The sequence below is a fragment of the Dermacentor albipictus genome, chromosome 6 (assembly GCF_038994185.2).
Source record: "Dermacentor albipictus isolate Rhodes 1998 colony chromosome 6, USDA_Dalb.pri_finalv2, whole genome shotgun sequence".
NCBI classification, from domain to species: Eukaryota; Metazoa; Arthropoda; class Arachnida; order Ixodida; family Ixodidae; genus Dermacentor; species Dermacentor albipictus.
This window is the reverse complement of record NC_091826.1, coordinates 102,074,308-102,091,134: the sequence shown is the minus strand read 5'-3', so window position 1 is coordinate 102,091,134 and position 16,827 is coordinate 102,074,308. Positions and strand designations below refer to the sequence as shown.

General features: G+C 47.5%; 1 protein-coding gene across 7 annotated transcripts in view; it reads right to left on the bottom strand.

The window, feature by feature from the left end:
• Tdh (L-threonine dehydrogenase) overlaps positions 1-16,827 on the bottom strand; it is an 88,405-nt gene that overhangs the window by 3,835 nt on the left and 67,743 nt on the right. For all 7 annotated transcript variants that reach the window (XM_065446221.2, XM_065446224.2, XM_065446222.2 and 4 more), the window contains 4 exons: positions 10,110-10,432; positions 7,090-7,180; positions 4,079-4,345; positions 1,456-1,634 (listed from right to left, as the gene is read on the bottom strand). In XM_065446221.2, coding sequence (XP_065302293.1) covers positions 1,507-1,634; positions 4,079-4,345; positions 7,090-7,180; positions 10,110-10,432 — 809 coding nt within the window. In that variant the 3' untranslated portion in view covers positions 1,456-1,506. The remainder of the gene's footprint in view (positions 1-1,455; positions 1,635-4,078; positions 4,346-7,089; positions 7,181-10,109; positions 10,433-16,827) is intronic.

Genomic DNA, 16,827 nt, shown 5'->3' with positions numbered 1-16,827 from the left:
AAGGCACTTATTTTGAAGTAACAGCACAAACGAAATCTAAAAGTTTCGAAGCACAATTACAGTAACAGTTTATTTGGCACTTTCTTTGGACTTCGTGTGGGGCTTCAGCTACCACAGTGCTGATGAACTTCCCACTGGCATCTTCTTATCATCACTTACTGTCCATGTAGCACTTGCACTTCTATACCGTTTGTGCTTTGGTATTTCATTCTTGCAGTCTGACATAAGTTACTGTGGGATAAAATCTGGCCACTTCATGCCATGCCAGATCTTGGCCACATAGCAGGATGATGTGTGAGAACACGGTATTTCGCAATTATTGACACTTCTCAAACTGTTAAGGACCTTCAGGAAAAATTGAAATTCCATTACCCCTGCCAGGTAAGCTCTATTGCGCATGCTTGCAGGACACTTCATCACATGTGACATGGCCACTGAGTACGAGCACTTAAGCGTATTTTGCCGCCCCATGCAAAGTAAGATTATCCCGCTCATCTCCAGTGTCAAATTAAAAAAAATTTAATGTCGCTCTGCAAAACATTCTTTAGAAGCTTTAATGAAAGAAGTTAGCACATAGGTTTCCTGGCGTCAGTTTATTCAATGAACAATCACCCATAAAAAAAATAAATAAATAAAAATGCAATATACAGTCCAGTTTGCCTGCACCATTTCATGTAATGGAATCCAACATTGTGTGTGGCCTGCTGGTAAAACATGCTGCTGATGGGTGTGAAGGACGAGGTGCGTTGCGCCCTTTCCCAAGCGCTGCACTAGTGAGCCGCCTATTTCGCATGCGATCTCGGAGATGGGAAGATTTCATTGTGGTGTCATGCACACGCTCTTGGAAGTCATGTGCACAGCCCCTCTCGCTTACCTCCTGCATGGTGACATGTACCATGGAATTTGCTTCACAGGCATGGAGGCAACAGGCTGGTAAGATGCAGTGAAGCAGTTTGGCTACTGACATGTTGCTCTAAAAGCACTAGTCTGATCTGATAAGAGATTTTTATCTTTAGAGAATGAAGTATATTATCATTTTTGATGACACTTAAGCATCTTTTTCAATGATGCACTGGTCCATTTGAAACCTTTATACACTTCTACGGTCAGATTTTGTTCATTCACGCTTTTTTCTTTAGCAGACAGATCGAAAAACTGTACTGATGGCATTTCCAATGTATGGGCCTGCTGGCATGCTGGAATAAGTGGTTTTTATCGGTTACACTCCCGCTGTGTCCTTACTGTAAATCAACACCAAGCCATGGGAAGACAGTTCAGAATGCTGTTGTTCCTGGAGAAAAATAGGCTATTTATAACAACTGTCAACTTATAATGTGTTAGTTTTTTTCCACTAAAAGTACCAAAAGTCCATGCTGCTGTGGCAAAAAACAGCATCATTAAAGTTTCATGCTCTGCGGATTGTCCTATCTTCTAAAGTTGCCCGTCGTTACTCACCTGTTTCCAGAAGAATCAAGATGGCTATTTTTCCTAAGCTGGTCTCCCAGATCAGCGCTGATAGACGGTTCGGAGATTGTCCACCATAACTTTGCACATCTGAGCCAAATCGTAGGTTGGCTTCCAGCCCCAGTCCCGGCGCGCATTGCTGTCATCGAACACTTGTGGCCAAGAGTCAGCTGCAAAGAAGGCCAAATTCAATCTCTAACACTCTTTATTGGTCTTTTCAATTGTGCTGTTGCTATTTACATAAGTGCAAGATGGACAGTGGCTTGTCCACCTATGCTATGGCAAACTCAATATGGCGGGAGAGGGAGGTAAAGCAATGAGGTGAGAATCTGGGGTATAAAAAATTTTGAAAATCTGCTCCACCCAGAAATAGCCTTCAGGCACTGTATTATAAACATTGAACCAGAGGTTAAAGATATGACCAAGTAAAATTTGCTCTGCTGATGATGCCTTTGAGTGTTCTGCCTAGATGGTTCAGTATTGTTTCTTCTCAGATTTTCAGGCAATGAAATCGTGAAGTGAGATTGCAGCAGTGCCGATCATTTTTTTTTCCACACCTCCTTTGTAGCAGGATGCAACCACATAGGTGAAAACAGTTGGAGTTTTTTTATTAAAAGACTGGTAACTGTGTCAATTATGAAGCTACCCTGTCCTTGCATACACTGTCATACCGATCAATAAGATATTAAAGGGCGGTAAAGGTAGATTTATCGAGTCCAACCTAAGTTTTAGCATGCTTTTTCAATTTATTGTAATCGATCAATAAGTCGTCCATTAGTACAAGACTTTGTGATAAATAAAATAAAAAGTGACACTTTTTATTGAAAGCAGAAAGCACATGGCATAAATGTAGGACAGGACTACAGTTGCCACCGGATCCCGGTTATTGTGATCTATAAGAAATATTACTTAATTAGCAAAGATACAACTTCGTACAGTATGCATCGATGCTACCTTTTGTACCTCTAGCAAACAAAAGGCACTTGCTGTGAAACCTTGCATGTAAAACTTCTGCAGAGTGGGGTGTGTGTGTCTTAAGTGCCCGTTCCTGCGTCGGTGTAACCAAGCGAATGAGCACAGCAAAGGATGAAAGCGATCGCGGAGCGCAGTGGAGGATGAAAGACGCGAGGAAGATGCAGTGGAACCATGAGGCGAAAAGCGGATGAGGAGGGTATGGCGAAAGCGTCGGAAGAAATATATAGTGTGGCGATGATGGCTACAAGATGGCGCCAGACTAGCGGGCGTCGTCTGCAAGGTCTTTGCAGCGGTTGCTGTGAATCGCGCCTACAAGTTTACCTACACGCTGCTTCGCGATCTCCAAATGAGAGAGGCAGCCGCGCCAGCGAATATAAAACCAAAATGAAAACATGTATAGAGCTGTGCTCAAATGTCACATTAGGGAGTATCACAATCGTCGGTAAATTTTTGACTACATGTATTTCATAAAATGTTATTAACATACTGAACATGGCGTATTTGCCGAGTTTCTAGGCAAGGCCGACATACTTTACCGCTAACAGTGTGAGTTACAGAAGACTAACTAACAAGAACATTTCATTACCTTTTTAGTTTGGAGCCTTGGAGACAGTTACTTAAATGTCATGTTTGGAGGTAGTCGCATGTTATTGCACCGCCTTTCCTTTTAAATCTTGAAGATTGCACCTAATTTGCGATATTCATTATGAAATTTCAACACTCAATTTAGGCAGTATCGAAACCGAGGGCAGCGGGAGCTCTGAGAAGGTGGCCTCACTGTGATGGATGGAAACGACCTGTTACACAAAGCGTGACGAAGTTCGAAACTGAACGCCACGGCCAATCGCGGCTGATATTGATGCGCATTTTGCGTAGCAAGCATCTGACACGATGTGCAGTATCAGTATTTGCCGTGACATGCTATCATTCAAACTTCATCACATGCTTCGTCACGAGATGTTTCCATCTGACGTAGCGGTGGGTCACGCTTTGTTTCGATATCGGCCGTATTTAGCGCTGATATTCAATGATCTCGAATTAGGTGCGATTTTCGAGGTTTACAAAGAATGGGTTTGCATTAAAATGCGGCTGCCTCCAACTCTGACAGTGCCTTGGGGGCAGTTGTTTATAACAGAAGGTTAGCACATTTGTTTTAATTGATTTTCTCAAACATGCGATAAGGCGAAAAGTATGTTTGTCTCGCCTGCTCCTCTGCGAAAATGCTACGCTAATGGTTTTTCTATTAAAAAATTATGTGTAGCTTAAACATCCTGTATAATGAGACGTCTCCCTTCCCCTTACCCAGTTCCTTAGACAAGCCTCCAGTCCTAGCTCATTTAAAGGGGCCCACTGCTACCAACACATTTATGCCAGTCGATGTACCACATACTCTCACTTATTCTAATAAACATTCTGCATGCTTTGGTGGAGGAAAATTACACAGGGTGTTGACAGCGCCACTCCTTTATGCCTGCATCTGTGGGTATGCGTTGATGCTATTACACAGCTATAAGCAGCAGTGAAAATATAAAACCAGAACATTTCCGAAGCACAGCCATGCTTATGCCGCACACGAACTTAAAAAAAAAAGCGTCCTTGCTTTTGAGTGCACCTTTGGCATTCTCAGTGGTGGACTCACCGATTGCTTGCCGCCCGTCGGGCTTGTACTCGACCTCGAGCTCAGGAACCAGCTTGCGAACTTCCTGGAACAGCTCGTTGGGCGTGAAGTCCATGGCCGTCACGTTGTAGGTGCGAAGCTTGAGGCTCTCCGAGGGGGCCTCCATCATCTCCATGAGAGCGCGCAAGCAGTCCGTTATGTAGATCATTGGGAGGCGTGTGTCAGGCCTCAGGTAGCAGGTGAACTTTCCGTGCTTGAGGGCGTCGTGGAACACTTGCACCGCATAGTCTGCATCGCAGCGGGCGCCAGCGTTAAACAGGCAGAGAGAACAAAGCCTTTTGCAGAACTGTCAGTCTGTTTCACTTTAGAAGCTTTTGCATGCTCAATTATGAGAAAGCAATGGCGCCTCGTTTTTATTTTTTCTTTAAGGGGAGTGCAGGTAGGGGAGGGGGGGGGGGGGGGGGTATCATGGCCCTCTTTCTGGGTCCGCCAATGCCATCAGGGCAGGCGAGCACATGGCTGCAGTCTAGCATGACCCCCTCTAAAGTAAGCACCCCCCCCCCCCCCAAATAACTCAAGCCCCTTCGCCTCCTCTCCTGGCTGCCATTGTAATCCGAAGACGTGAAGCGGAGCTTTTCTGCACGTGTGCAATAAATGAATGTGCAGGCTTTAAACAGCGCAGCAAACAATCAAATACGGTTTTCAACATGCATCACTCGATTGCAGCAGTAGATGTCAGAGTTTAATGCAGAAATTTGCAAATTGCCTTTCTAATTGACTACATTTGGCGGAATGTTGTGATTGGAAAACCGAAGCCAGCCAGTGCACAAAGGATGACCATTGTCTAGAAATGCTACTAGCACCAGCGTAGAGAGATGAGTACTCAAAATGTGCAGCGTTGCTGCCCTAGTTAACATTTAGCTTAACTGCATTTTTCGCGCTTTCTAAATGTTAACCACTCATTCTGTGTACCGTAATACTCGTGTAAGGGCAGCCTCATGTGACTGGAGCGTTAGCTATTCTACTCCAGGTTCAAACCCATAAAACGCCTGGTTCCGTAAATCTGACCTTCAAGCCCAGTCAAGGTCTAACTGGGACTTAGCCTGCCATTACTGGCGGCTGCTGCTTACGCCGCATGGACGCCCACATCTTGAAAGCAATCTGCGAAGTGTACAAAGTGCGCCGAGTGCTGGTAGCTTCGTATGCGCTGTGCCTTCGACGCTTAGTTCGCGTTGAAGCGAGATTCATCATGAAGGTCAATTCGCTCGCTGCTGCTGCCGCCGTGCCGAGCAGCATCTGTGTCCTTTCCCAAGCAAGCGTGCTATCGCTCTACAAACTTGGTTTAACCGCGTTCAACCACGGGAAATATTTTTTCTTTGTGTACCGCGTCGTCTCGGCAGTGGTGACAATGTCTCCAGACAGATTGGAGGCATTTCGTCTTTAAAGAAGGTAGCCCTGTTTGGGTCAACTCTGGTCAGGGTCGATGGGCCGGTATCTGAGGTCGTTTATTGCAGCGCTATGTCATTTGCGCCTCTCTTACCCTCTGCTGCACTTGCGGAAACAGTACGAACCTTAATTTTAGCGGGCTGTCATAGACCTAATCCGTGCAAGGGCCGCACGCATCCAAGATTCTAGAAAGAAAAGTGCGGCCCTTACACGAATATATACGGTATGTGCTCCGCCAGTATAATGGGCGTGTGGAAAAAGACGTAGCCGCCATGTTTGCTTGCGTTTCTGTAACCTTTTCCGATGTTTATGATCTTTAAAATTTATGGCGCCAAACTGCACGTACCCTTGCCGGCGCGCGAAGGCTCGCGCCTTGCGTTTGCCCCGCCTCGCGAGTAATGGCTGCTCGAACCTACAAGACGCGCGACAGCGCGTGCCCACTTGACTCACAATTTTCGCCTGGGTAGACATCGCTTCGTATTTTTGCTAGGCGGTCAGAGCACCGATATTTTATGCGAAGCATATTACTAGAGCTCAACCCAGCTCCTCAGGCGCGGCGGTGTCGCCTTCAATACCACGTGACACCGTGACGTCACGACAGAGGAGAAACGGGGCTCCAACTCGCGCCGTCGCTCGCGGCGTCGCCCCCCGCATCGGACGCGGTGAGCGTCGAGCAACGCAGCGTTCGGCGCGACAACGATTTATTCATGAAGTGCAACGCCGCAGACACCGACACCGACGACACCGGCTTTTCTGCGACACGAGCTCCTTAACGCTGTCGCGTTAAAATAAAGGCTAGTATGCTTCGCATCCTGGGCGTAACCTTAGCTAAGCCACAGCCATTTTTTTTTTTTTTTGCTGTGGTGAAGAGATCTGTGCTGCACCGCTGCGCATGCGTGCGAGCTATCGCGCGTTGGCAGGCGCACGTGTAGTTAGGCCTCTACGTTTCAAGGCCCCAATTTGGCCCGATGAAATGTATCAGTTCCTTTCGTCGATCCTATTACTTTGTTATGCAGCCTTCGCAACCGGCCGATCCCGGTGACAATAAGAGCCCAGCGCCGTTCGCAACACGGACAAAGCGCGGAAAGGAATAGAATTAAAATAGAATCGTTGCGTTATCGTGGGCCTGGATGTGAGAGATCCCACTATATATATGTGGGTGACTAGAATCCGTGGTACAGGTAATTCAGATTAATGTTAGCCACGCGGTATCTTTTATGTGCATTCAAAGCTAGTAACACAAGTAATGTTGCTCATTACAGCGTGAGTTGAGTTTGAGCTATCTTATTCCGTGGTGCGAGCTCGACGCCCACCTGCGGCAACGCTTCCGCCATCCGCCAAGCACATGCGTCGGCCACCAGTTCGACGCGCGTCGGCATCTTGTGCAGTTAACGAGATGTCAACTACTGGTGAGTCTGCGACATATTTTATTATTGTTGCTCTCTCTGAGCCATTTGGCAAGACGCAGCAGCAGCCACAGTCAGCAGATTCTGGAGAAACCTTCGCTTTACAAGCGGAAAGGTAATTGACGCACACGTAAGGCAGCAGCGAAGCTATAGAAGCGACCGTGTAGGGGGCATACGTACCTGTGGTCCCGCCTCCGGGCTCACTGTCGTACGAGATGACACCCGGAAACCGAAGACACCGGAAATCCAGGCCGAATTTGTGGTGGTAGTACTGCGTACCATGACCATGCTTAGAGATTGAGCAGTGCACGAATGTCGTGGTTGCTACATGTACAGAGCATATAGTTGAAAGGTTTGATTTTCACGAAGAAAGCGCTAACTACGTACATGGGTTCACATGTAGCAGTGCTCCGGAAACAACTGAACAAAGCGGGAAAATGGCGTTCCCTATAATATAAGTGTCCACAGCCGAATTTATTTAAAATATATCTTCTCCCGTGAAACGTACGTTGTAACAGACTAATGCATTTGCGTATTAAATGTGTTCTTTGCGCTCTTCGTCCCATATAAAAGTTTCGCTATACTCGTGTGAATGTGGGCGTTGGTCGCGGGCACTACGGGGCTCGCATTGCTCACATGCTGTAGCATAATGTACACTTCACTATTCTTGTGCAGACTTCATTCTAGCAAGCTCTGTTCTAGCACACTATCCTAGTTTGTCGTAGTGCACTTTACTATACAGCGCTGCGTATACGCGTCGCCTCTGTTCCCTAAACGGAGCCACACGACCAAACAACGAGCGCTCACTTTAATACGCTCACTACAACAAATATACTCAAATCGCACCGCTCCTTTAATAAACCTAATTGCCTCTTTCTGCCCTTTTTTTTTCCTTCCTCTTCTTTTTTCTTTGCCCGTCTTTCGTACTCCAACGATGGCATTCGTCGCCGTACGTCAGCTAGCTCTCGAAGACGCACTTGCAGTCGCGCGAGAACCTTTGTGGCCGGCGGTTGCACTGTGTGTCACGTTTCTGAACCGCTGAACATCTATCTCGACTTCTCGTTCAAGCTCTCGAGACGTGCTCTTCTTCCGCGGAAAAATGCGCATCACAATGCACGTCCTCGCAAACCGATTTTCAGACTACTTTCACATTGTATACATAAATGTCCATTCAGCTGCTGCAGCTTCTACGGTAACCTCCAGTCCGGAAATCAAATAGTCGTAATTTCTTTTTGTTTTCCTGACTGATATCTCATCGCTCTTACATGGCTAGTTTCGGCGGCGCCATCCTGACGAAAAGATGGCGCCGGATGATCTGCTCAGCGCGCCTTTCAGCTTAACCTGTCTGCACGTGACGTCATTTCTTGGTACTGATAACGAAACGATGGTATATAGTTCGACCGCAGGCGAGTATTTGTTCCTTTTTCAAACTGGCTGTGGCAGGAGAGATGTCGATGCTCGCTTAGTGCCGTTGTACGTTCAACTAAGCGGTACTCTACACAATTGTGCAGTTGTCGCTTTAGATGAGCGCGAGCACAGACACGTACCCCTACTGTGCTACCACCTTCGCGTCTTTTTCTAGTACTTCTCGGCTAGGCTAGTTAAGTGAATCTGAAATTATATAACGAGCATTCCTATTAAGAATTTAGAGCTCGAAAGTTTTTCGTTTGTTGCTTACTTGAATAAGCAGCGCCCTCTGTATATTTATTATACGGTCGACTCCGGTTTGCCGAATTCAAGCTCGCTGAAACGGTCCCGGTAATAAACCAAACATTGGCAGGGAAGGGAAACTCGTTTAGTTCGAACTCGAAAGCATGCCTCTCCGGTTAATTCGACACCTGCAGACCCGCATGCAGCGGTTACTGTAAGCTTGAAAACAAATTCAGCAAACAATTCTACTGTTTCCCTAGGCTAAAGCTGTTTTACATAAATGCTGTTTTTTTTTTTTTTGTGGCCGGCGTTGAATCCGCCCGTGGCGAATGTGTTGCCTCCTGTTTCGTGTCGTGTCTCGCTGAGCCAGTCTTTAAACATGGCGCTGCTCTTCGCCTCTGGTTGAGTCGCCGCTTCAAGAGCAAGAAACAAAAAGACATTCCAGACTACTTCAAGCATTAAAATGAAAAAAAAAGGTTTACGTTCGTTAATTTGCTGGCATTGGATAATTTCTACCTTTCGGATAATTTGACCAAAATTGTGCGTTCCCGTAAAGGTCGAATTAACGGGAGCCGACTGTATAACATACCATTCATGTTATCTCGGTAGACCTCAGTAACCCCTTGCCGTACATCTCTGTACTAGCCACAGCCATCCTCCCCTATGACCAACATTGCGCAACGAAGCGCACGCGGTCCCACCCGCGCAACCATGTCCTCCTCTACGCGCTCGCTATTTCGTCGCCTCTGTGTCGCACCACTACGCAGTTGCTCCTTCCCCGCACCGTTGCTCTCACCCCGTCAGTTGCTCCGCCGACTTCACTCCCCTACACGTCACCGGAGGCCACGTTTTGATCTGTACGTCACGCGAAAGCCCTTACGAGTACGCAATAACATCGTACGCGTATTTGTGCCACGATGCGGCCCATCGACGCCCTCGACCACGCTGCGTCCGGCCGTGTAGCCCGGTGTCAGCCTATCTTCCGCTTCCCTGGTTACAAACTCTGGTGCAAGGTCATGACGACCCAGTTTTTTGTGCCATCGCATTAACAAAAGTCTATCATTCCGTTGTGTCTGCGCTAGGCGTAATAAAAAGGCGTTCGTGCCAGGGAAACGGAGTTTATTTCAGAGGGAGCTGCGCGCAGCGTGGTCTGAAGTCTCTCTGGTTCTCCGTGTCTCGGCAGCCGCCGACGGGGAGGGAGTGCGTCGTTAGCGGCTGGTGTGAACGGAAAGACGTATACGTCTTTCCACGTATATGTCCTTAAGCTCGAGACTGCTAGTCTCGTAGACACAGCATGTCTCCTAGACGCAGCACATTCATATTACAAACAATAAACAGAACGCCGATTAGATTGTCGTCAATAGGATTGACGTTTCGGCTTCCACGCGGAATCCGAAGCGTCGACCCCCTTCGACGACACTACTTTGGTCGGCGCCGTTCCGTTTATCGTGTTTAAAATGTGAATCTGCTTCCCGACCGGGCGAGATGTCGTCGTGCGTACCGATTTCAAAAAATAAAAGGAAAGAAGGAGGTAATTTTCTCTCGCATACCTCTCCCAGCAGTTCCGCGTGGACCTTGGACACCCCGTAGATGGTCCTCGGCCGCTGAACGCACAGGTCCGGGGTCGGGTTGCGCGGCGAGTCCGGGCCGAACGCCCCGATGGTGCTGGGCACGAACAGGCGCAGCCGGTACTGCTTGCTCAGCTCCATGACGTTGTGCACGCCTTCGACGTTGACGCGCATGGCCAGCGGCACGTTGCGCTCGCCGATGGCCGACAGCAGGGCGCTGAAGTGGATGAGCCAGTCGACGCGCTCGTTGACCACGAGCTCCTGCAGGTTCTTGAAGTCCAGGATGTCCGCGTACACGTACGGGCCTGCGGGGAGGACGCGTTGCCGTATGTATATGCGCTCGACTGTATACATATGGTGACACTATACGAGGCGTTTCCTTTTTTTTTTCTTTTCTTTAGACCGTACGGAGCTTTTAATATCGCCTGTGGCGGGAGCTTGATTCTAGTCATTGAGCTGGTTCACTCAAAGAGACAGACGCTACTTGCACGGGAAACAGAAACTCACAAATTTTTCACAAATATTCATTAACTTCCGAACGATCACTTTGCGACACATATATTGCAAGGTAGGAATCGCAGCCAGTGAGTTCACGAGGCATATCGCACTTGGAACGAATTTTCCAGATAACACCAGCTTCGAGATATTTATTCCCAAAGTATGCGACGAAATACATGAGCGTTGCAGTTGTTTTTGTGCCTCAATACATAGAACATCGGTTTGTAAAGTAAGTGGAATTGTGCATTCTTTCTGCAAATTTCCCGGAACATAACTCGAAACCCGTACGATCCTTAAAATTCGTTCTCCAGTGAAGATGCCTTGCAAACTCACCAGCTGCAGTTAGTATATTGCAATGTGTGCATGCAAGTAATTAATTGGAAGGTTAATTGGTGATTGCTAATTATCAATTATGCATTCAGACTTCTCCTGCGAGTGAGGTCCGCCGCGTCGAGTAATCAGGTTATCGGCCACAGGCAACGTTTAAAATTCTGTATGGACTACAAAAAAAAACGTATATATGGATACATTCCAGGAATACGGAGAACAATACACACGTGCTCAGCTCTCAGTACACGTGACTGGTTCCCACCAAGGAGGTTTTAAAAAACCACGCTCACGGGATCGGAGCCAAAGCCTGCCTGAGCCAATTCTGCTGCTGCTCCAAGAGCAATCGGAAGAGCCACGTACCCGCCGTGGTTGCTCAGTGGCTATGGTGTTGGGCTGCTGAGCACGAGGTCGCGGGATCGAATCCCGGCCACGGCGGCCGCATTTCGATGGGGGCGAAAACACCCGTGTACTTAGATTTAGGTGCACGTTGAAGATCCCCAGGTGGTCGAAATTTCCGGAGTCCTCCACTACGGCGTGCCTCATAATCAGAAAGTGGTTTTGGCACGTAAAACCCCATAATTTTTTTAAGAGCCACGTGACGTGAATTTCTCGCCGGATCTCTCTTCGAGAAGAGGCTACTCGAGTGCGTAGCGTGGTTGAACCCTTCGAACCCGTTCCTGAGTGAATTTTCCAGCTGGGTGCTTGTCCTAGTTTGCCCAGTATTTGAACTTTCGTGTAGCATGTGTGAATTTGTTTTAGGGGTGTGAGTCTAAATGTAATGTAAATAATGTTCGCTCGACATAGTTGATATTTGCACGCAATAAAAAAAAAACCTGGCTCTCCCGTAATCGAGAGCAGATGTAAGCGTGGAATGGCTACCGGCAAAGCAGATTGGTTGGAGATAATGCTAGCCACAATCTTAATATGGGTATAGTGTATATATGTTCGCATCGGCACACCCCACCACACCGCACCGCATTGCACCACGCCATACTGTGTACTGGCCCGTGTGGACGCAATAGTTTACTGTCACCGTCAGAACCGCATTGCAGGTCTCGTCTCGGTCAAACATCCATTCGCGGCTTGGACGCTGCCGGACGCGCCGCGGGACTCGCGGGCCGCAGGCGTTGAAAAGAGCAATCAGCGCCAGAAGATGACAATCAGGTGCCCTGTATCTAGGCACGTACCCAGGGGGGGGGGGGGGGGGGGGGTAGGGGCCGGTGGGGGGCTTGGGCCCCCTCCCCCCGAAATCATGTGGCATACCCCCCTCCCTCCCCACCCACACCACCACTCCTCACACATTCCTAAAGCGCCGCCAGATCAGTGTTGAGACTTGGCAGCTGTTCATCGGTCAGCATTATATGCTGCCTTTTTCACTCCTTTTAGATGGCGGTAGTTATCGGCATCTCTTGTAATGTGAAGGACAGTTTTCTCATAGATTCCGCACCCGCGCGATTAACTCGAGATGCGTTCAGTTGTCACCTCCTATTCAACCGTCACGCGCATAGCTGTTGCTTTTGTTAGTTCAACCTTCTTTGTTTAGGCTGATCCTGGGACCAGGAGAGGGATGCGGCTGTTACTCAGCTGGTCTGTACTTTCATGGAACGAGTTGTGGCCGGAGAAAACGCCAATTGCGTTTAACTTTTCCCTTTGCTTCATTCTTTCCTTGAGTTACGGCTCGCCGCGACGCTGGCAGATGCCCGGAACCATATACACGTGATATGGGTTAGATAAGGTGGGAAATAAAATAATGTGAAAGAGCGTCCATCATGAAACCCTGCAATAACCCTTAAACCCATAAGCAAGATGACTGTCGCCCGTTACCTCGTCTGTTTTTTCCCAATTCTATAGCACTTTTCGTGCCAAATTGGGAACTGGAAGCGAAAATCGCAAGGAGTTGAGAAATTAAGCGATCTACTAAGGGAGAGAGCCAAGGCAACAACCAAACTGCAAGCAAAAGCCAATAATGAAAAAGGTAACCGTTGTTTATGAGAATATTTATGGATCAACATCTTTTTATTTAGAAAGGAAGTAGAGAAAACGCCGCCGGAAGTGGAGAACAATTACTTGCTTTGAAAGACGCTTCTACAGTTATCCGTCGAACCGCCTCACGTAGCCACTTCTCTGCTGTGCTTATGTGGGTGTTTTACTAACCTTTCGCGGTGAGCGCAGAACGTCTAGAATCGCAGAGCCCTGCGCTCAACGCGGTTGTATGGGACTGGCGGCCGCACAGCGTTACGCAATTCGCGGAACTGTCAAAACTGATCAACAAGGCGAAAATAACTGATATTCGAAACTATAACATGAGAAAGACTGAAGAAGGCGTAAAAAATGAACGCAGCCTGAAATCAGTAAAAAAGAAACCTGGCATAGGACAAACCATGATGTATGCACTAAAGGATAAGAGGGATAATATCGTCAGCAATCTCGAAGATATAGTAAAAGCAGCGGAAAAATTCTAAGCTGACCTGTATATAGTACCCAGAGGAGCCACGATACCTCACTTAGAAACAGTAATGAAAAGGATACAGAAACTCTCCTATAACTAGCGATGAGGTCAGAAGGGCCCTGAAAGACATGAAACGATGAAGAGCGGGAGGAGAAGGTGGAATAACAGTCGATTTAATCAAAGATGGAGGCGACATAATGCTTGGAAAACTGGCGGCTCTTTATACGGAGTGTCTATCGAGTGCAAGGGTCCCAGAAAACTGGAAGAATGCAGACATTATACTAATCCACAAAAAAAGGAAACGTTAAAGAATTGAAAAATTATAGGACCATTAGCTTGCTCCCAGTATTATATAAAATATTTACCAAAATAATCTCCAATAGAATAAGGGCAACACTCGATTTTGTCAACCAAGGAAACAGGCTGGCTTCAGGAATAGATACATTACAATGGATCACATTCATGTCATCAATCAGGTTGGCGTGAAATCTGCAGAGTACAATAAGCCTCTCTATGTGGCTTATATAGATTACGAAAATGCATTTGATTCAGTAGAGATACCAGCAGTCATAGAGGCACTACGTATTCAAGGAGTACAGAACACTTACGTAACAAGCTTGGAAAATATTGCTACATGCGTGTGGTATTTGTTTGTTTGAACGAGGTGCGTGGGCGCCATCACTCCAGAAAAGAGGAGGAAGAACGAACTGGGCTCGCGCTGTGAATCTGACCGGCCTTCGCTGCTACCGTTGTTGTAAATATAATATGTAAATAGTTTCTCGTCTTACTGACTCGTCCTTCGCGTAAGAATATCTACAGAGGTTCTACAGCTACCTTAATTCTACACAAGAAAAGCAGGGAGATACCTATAGGGAAAGGGGTCAAACGGGAGAGACAATTTCTCCAAAGCTATTCACTGCGTGCTTAGAAGAATTCAAGCTATTAAACTGGGAAGGCTTAGGAGTAAAGATCGACGGCAAATATCTCAGCAACCTTCGGTTTGCCGATGACATTGTTCTATTCAAGAACAATGCAGACGAGTCACAACAAATGATTGGAGACCTTAACAGTGAAAGTGTAAGAGTGGGGTTGAATATTAATATGCAGAAGATGAAGATAATGATAAATAGCCGGCAAAGGAACAAGAGATCAGGATCGCCAGTCGGCCACTAGAGACTGTGAAGGAGTACGTTTACCTAGGTCAATTAATCACAGGGAACGCTGATCATGAGGAGGAAATTCACAGAAGAATAAAAATAAGTTGGATTGCATACGGCAGACATTGCCAGCTCCTGACTGGAAGCTGACCCTTATTATTGAAAAGTAAGGTGTGCATGCAATCAGTGCATTTTGCCAGTGCTGACATATGGGGCAGAGACTTGAGAGCAAGTTAAGGTCCGCGCAAAGAACGATCGAACGAAGATTGCTAGGCATAACGTTAGGAGAGAGAAAGAGAGCGGTTTGCATCAGAGAGCGAACGGGTATAGACGATATTCCAATTGACATCAAGAGGAAAAATGTAGCTGGGCAGGTCATGTAATGCGCCGGTTAGATAATCGTTGGACCACTAGGGTTACAGAATGGGCACCAAGATAAGGAAAACGCATCGAGGACGACAAAACACTAGGTGGAGCGATGAAATTGGGAAATTCGCGGGCGCTCGTTGGAATCGGTTGGCGCAGGACAGGGGTAATTGGAGATCGCAGGGAGAGGCCTTCGTCCTGCAGTGGACATAAAACATGATGATGACGATGATGATGATGATGATGATGATGATGATGGTGGTGGTGGCCCCCCCCCCCCGAAAAAAAATCCTGGGTACGTGCCTGCCTGTATCTCTGCCTTTTGAAGGTCGCCCCCCTCCCCCCCCCCCCCACACCGCCATTGGAAATGACAAATAAGACTTCAGCATACTAGAAATTTTAACCACCTGGGTTTCTGGAGAGTGCATCGAATGCACGATACACGAACGCTTTTGCGTTCCGCGCCGATCAAAATACGGCCGCTGCGGCCAGGATCAAAGCAGCGACCCCGAGCTCACCAACGCCACGCCATGGCCAATGGGTTACCACGGCGGGTAATTAACCTATTGCCGCGGAACTAACGAACATATGTTTTATTGCGATAGCAATCACATGGACACTCCAGGCGAATTTCTGCCGTCGCCTTGAGGCTCCGTATACGTATAAAGTCCAAGGACGACAAAATCGTCGCAGCGACGCTGTATGAAAGCGTGCGAGGGTGAGGCGGCGATCGCGGCTCAATCTCGCAACGGAGGAAAGAGGCGAGGAAGCGCGCCGCCTTCCGTCGCGCGCAAGGCTTCAGGGGGAGGGGGTACGTGGGGGGGAGGGAGTGCTACTCCGGGTGGCCCTGAGGGGCAGCGCGCACCCGGCCGGGCCGCTGTATCTTAAAAGCCATCTGCGACGCTTACAGTCCGCACTGCGTTGTGTTTTCGCGGCTTAGTTTGCGTTGATGGCAGCGGCAGCACGAAGGCCAATTCGCTTGATGCTGCTGCCGCGTTTCCTCACTGCAGCGTTTTGACAGCGAATGACATGTGTTCGTGTTTGCTGGTGCGCGCGCGACACCATGGTTAATTTAGTTAGTACCCCTATGTTTATAAGTTTAAACAGCCGATAAAGCTACTCTCCTTACTTCGTATAGCTGTCCACTAATTTGCTATCGCAACAGATTCTTCGCCTTTGGGGCGAAACTGCGACTTCATTAAAGAACAACTTACCAGTCTAAATTGATTTAGCTTTTCTATTCGGCGTTCATTTAGCAAGCGAAATTTGTTTTCCCGACCGGCTTCGACCTGTAAACGCTTAAGGTCGGTCAACCTAAAGTGGCAAGCTATACCGTTATTCAAGGTATTTCGCTTTTTTTTTCTGCCAAATGAATGAAAGTAAAGTTTTTAATGAATACCTTACCAGTCTGAAGTAACCTTGTGTTTTTCTTTATTTTCTCACTTTGCAAGCTAAGTGTTGGTCCGTCAGGTACCGGCTCGAGACACTCAATTTTTAGCGACGCTAAGTGATAAACTTGGTCATACATTTTTACGCTTTCATCGTTACTATAGCTTTAAATCGCCTCCTGTGGTGACGCGCCAGTAGTTTGAACGTGACAGAGGAAAGTAGCCCCCGATTTCCTAAATCGCTATCGGATCTCAAGAATGTGTTTCGTCTAGAAAATCAACTTCGATGCACTCAGATGACTCACTAATACGCTATTCAGCGTGCCTTCAGAAGTAGCGACTGATGGAGGCGCATACAAACCTAGATTAAGTGGAGGCGAAAAACTGCGTGAAACTTAGAGCCCCTAGAGTAATTCTACCAGGTCCATTTAATGGCTGTTTATGTCACTAAATGAATTCACTAAAACGTCACTATGACTACAAAATGTTGTCGTTGTGGGGACTATAAGAGC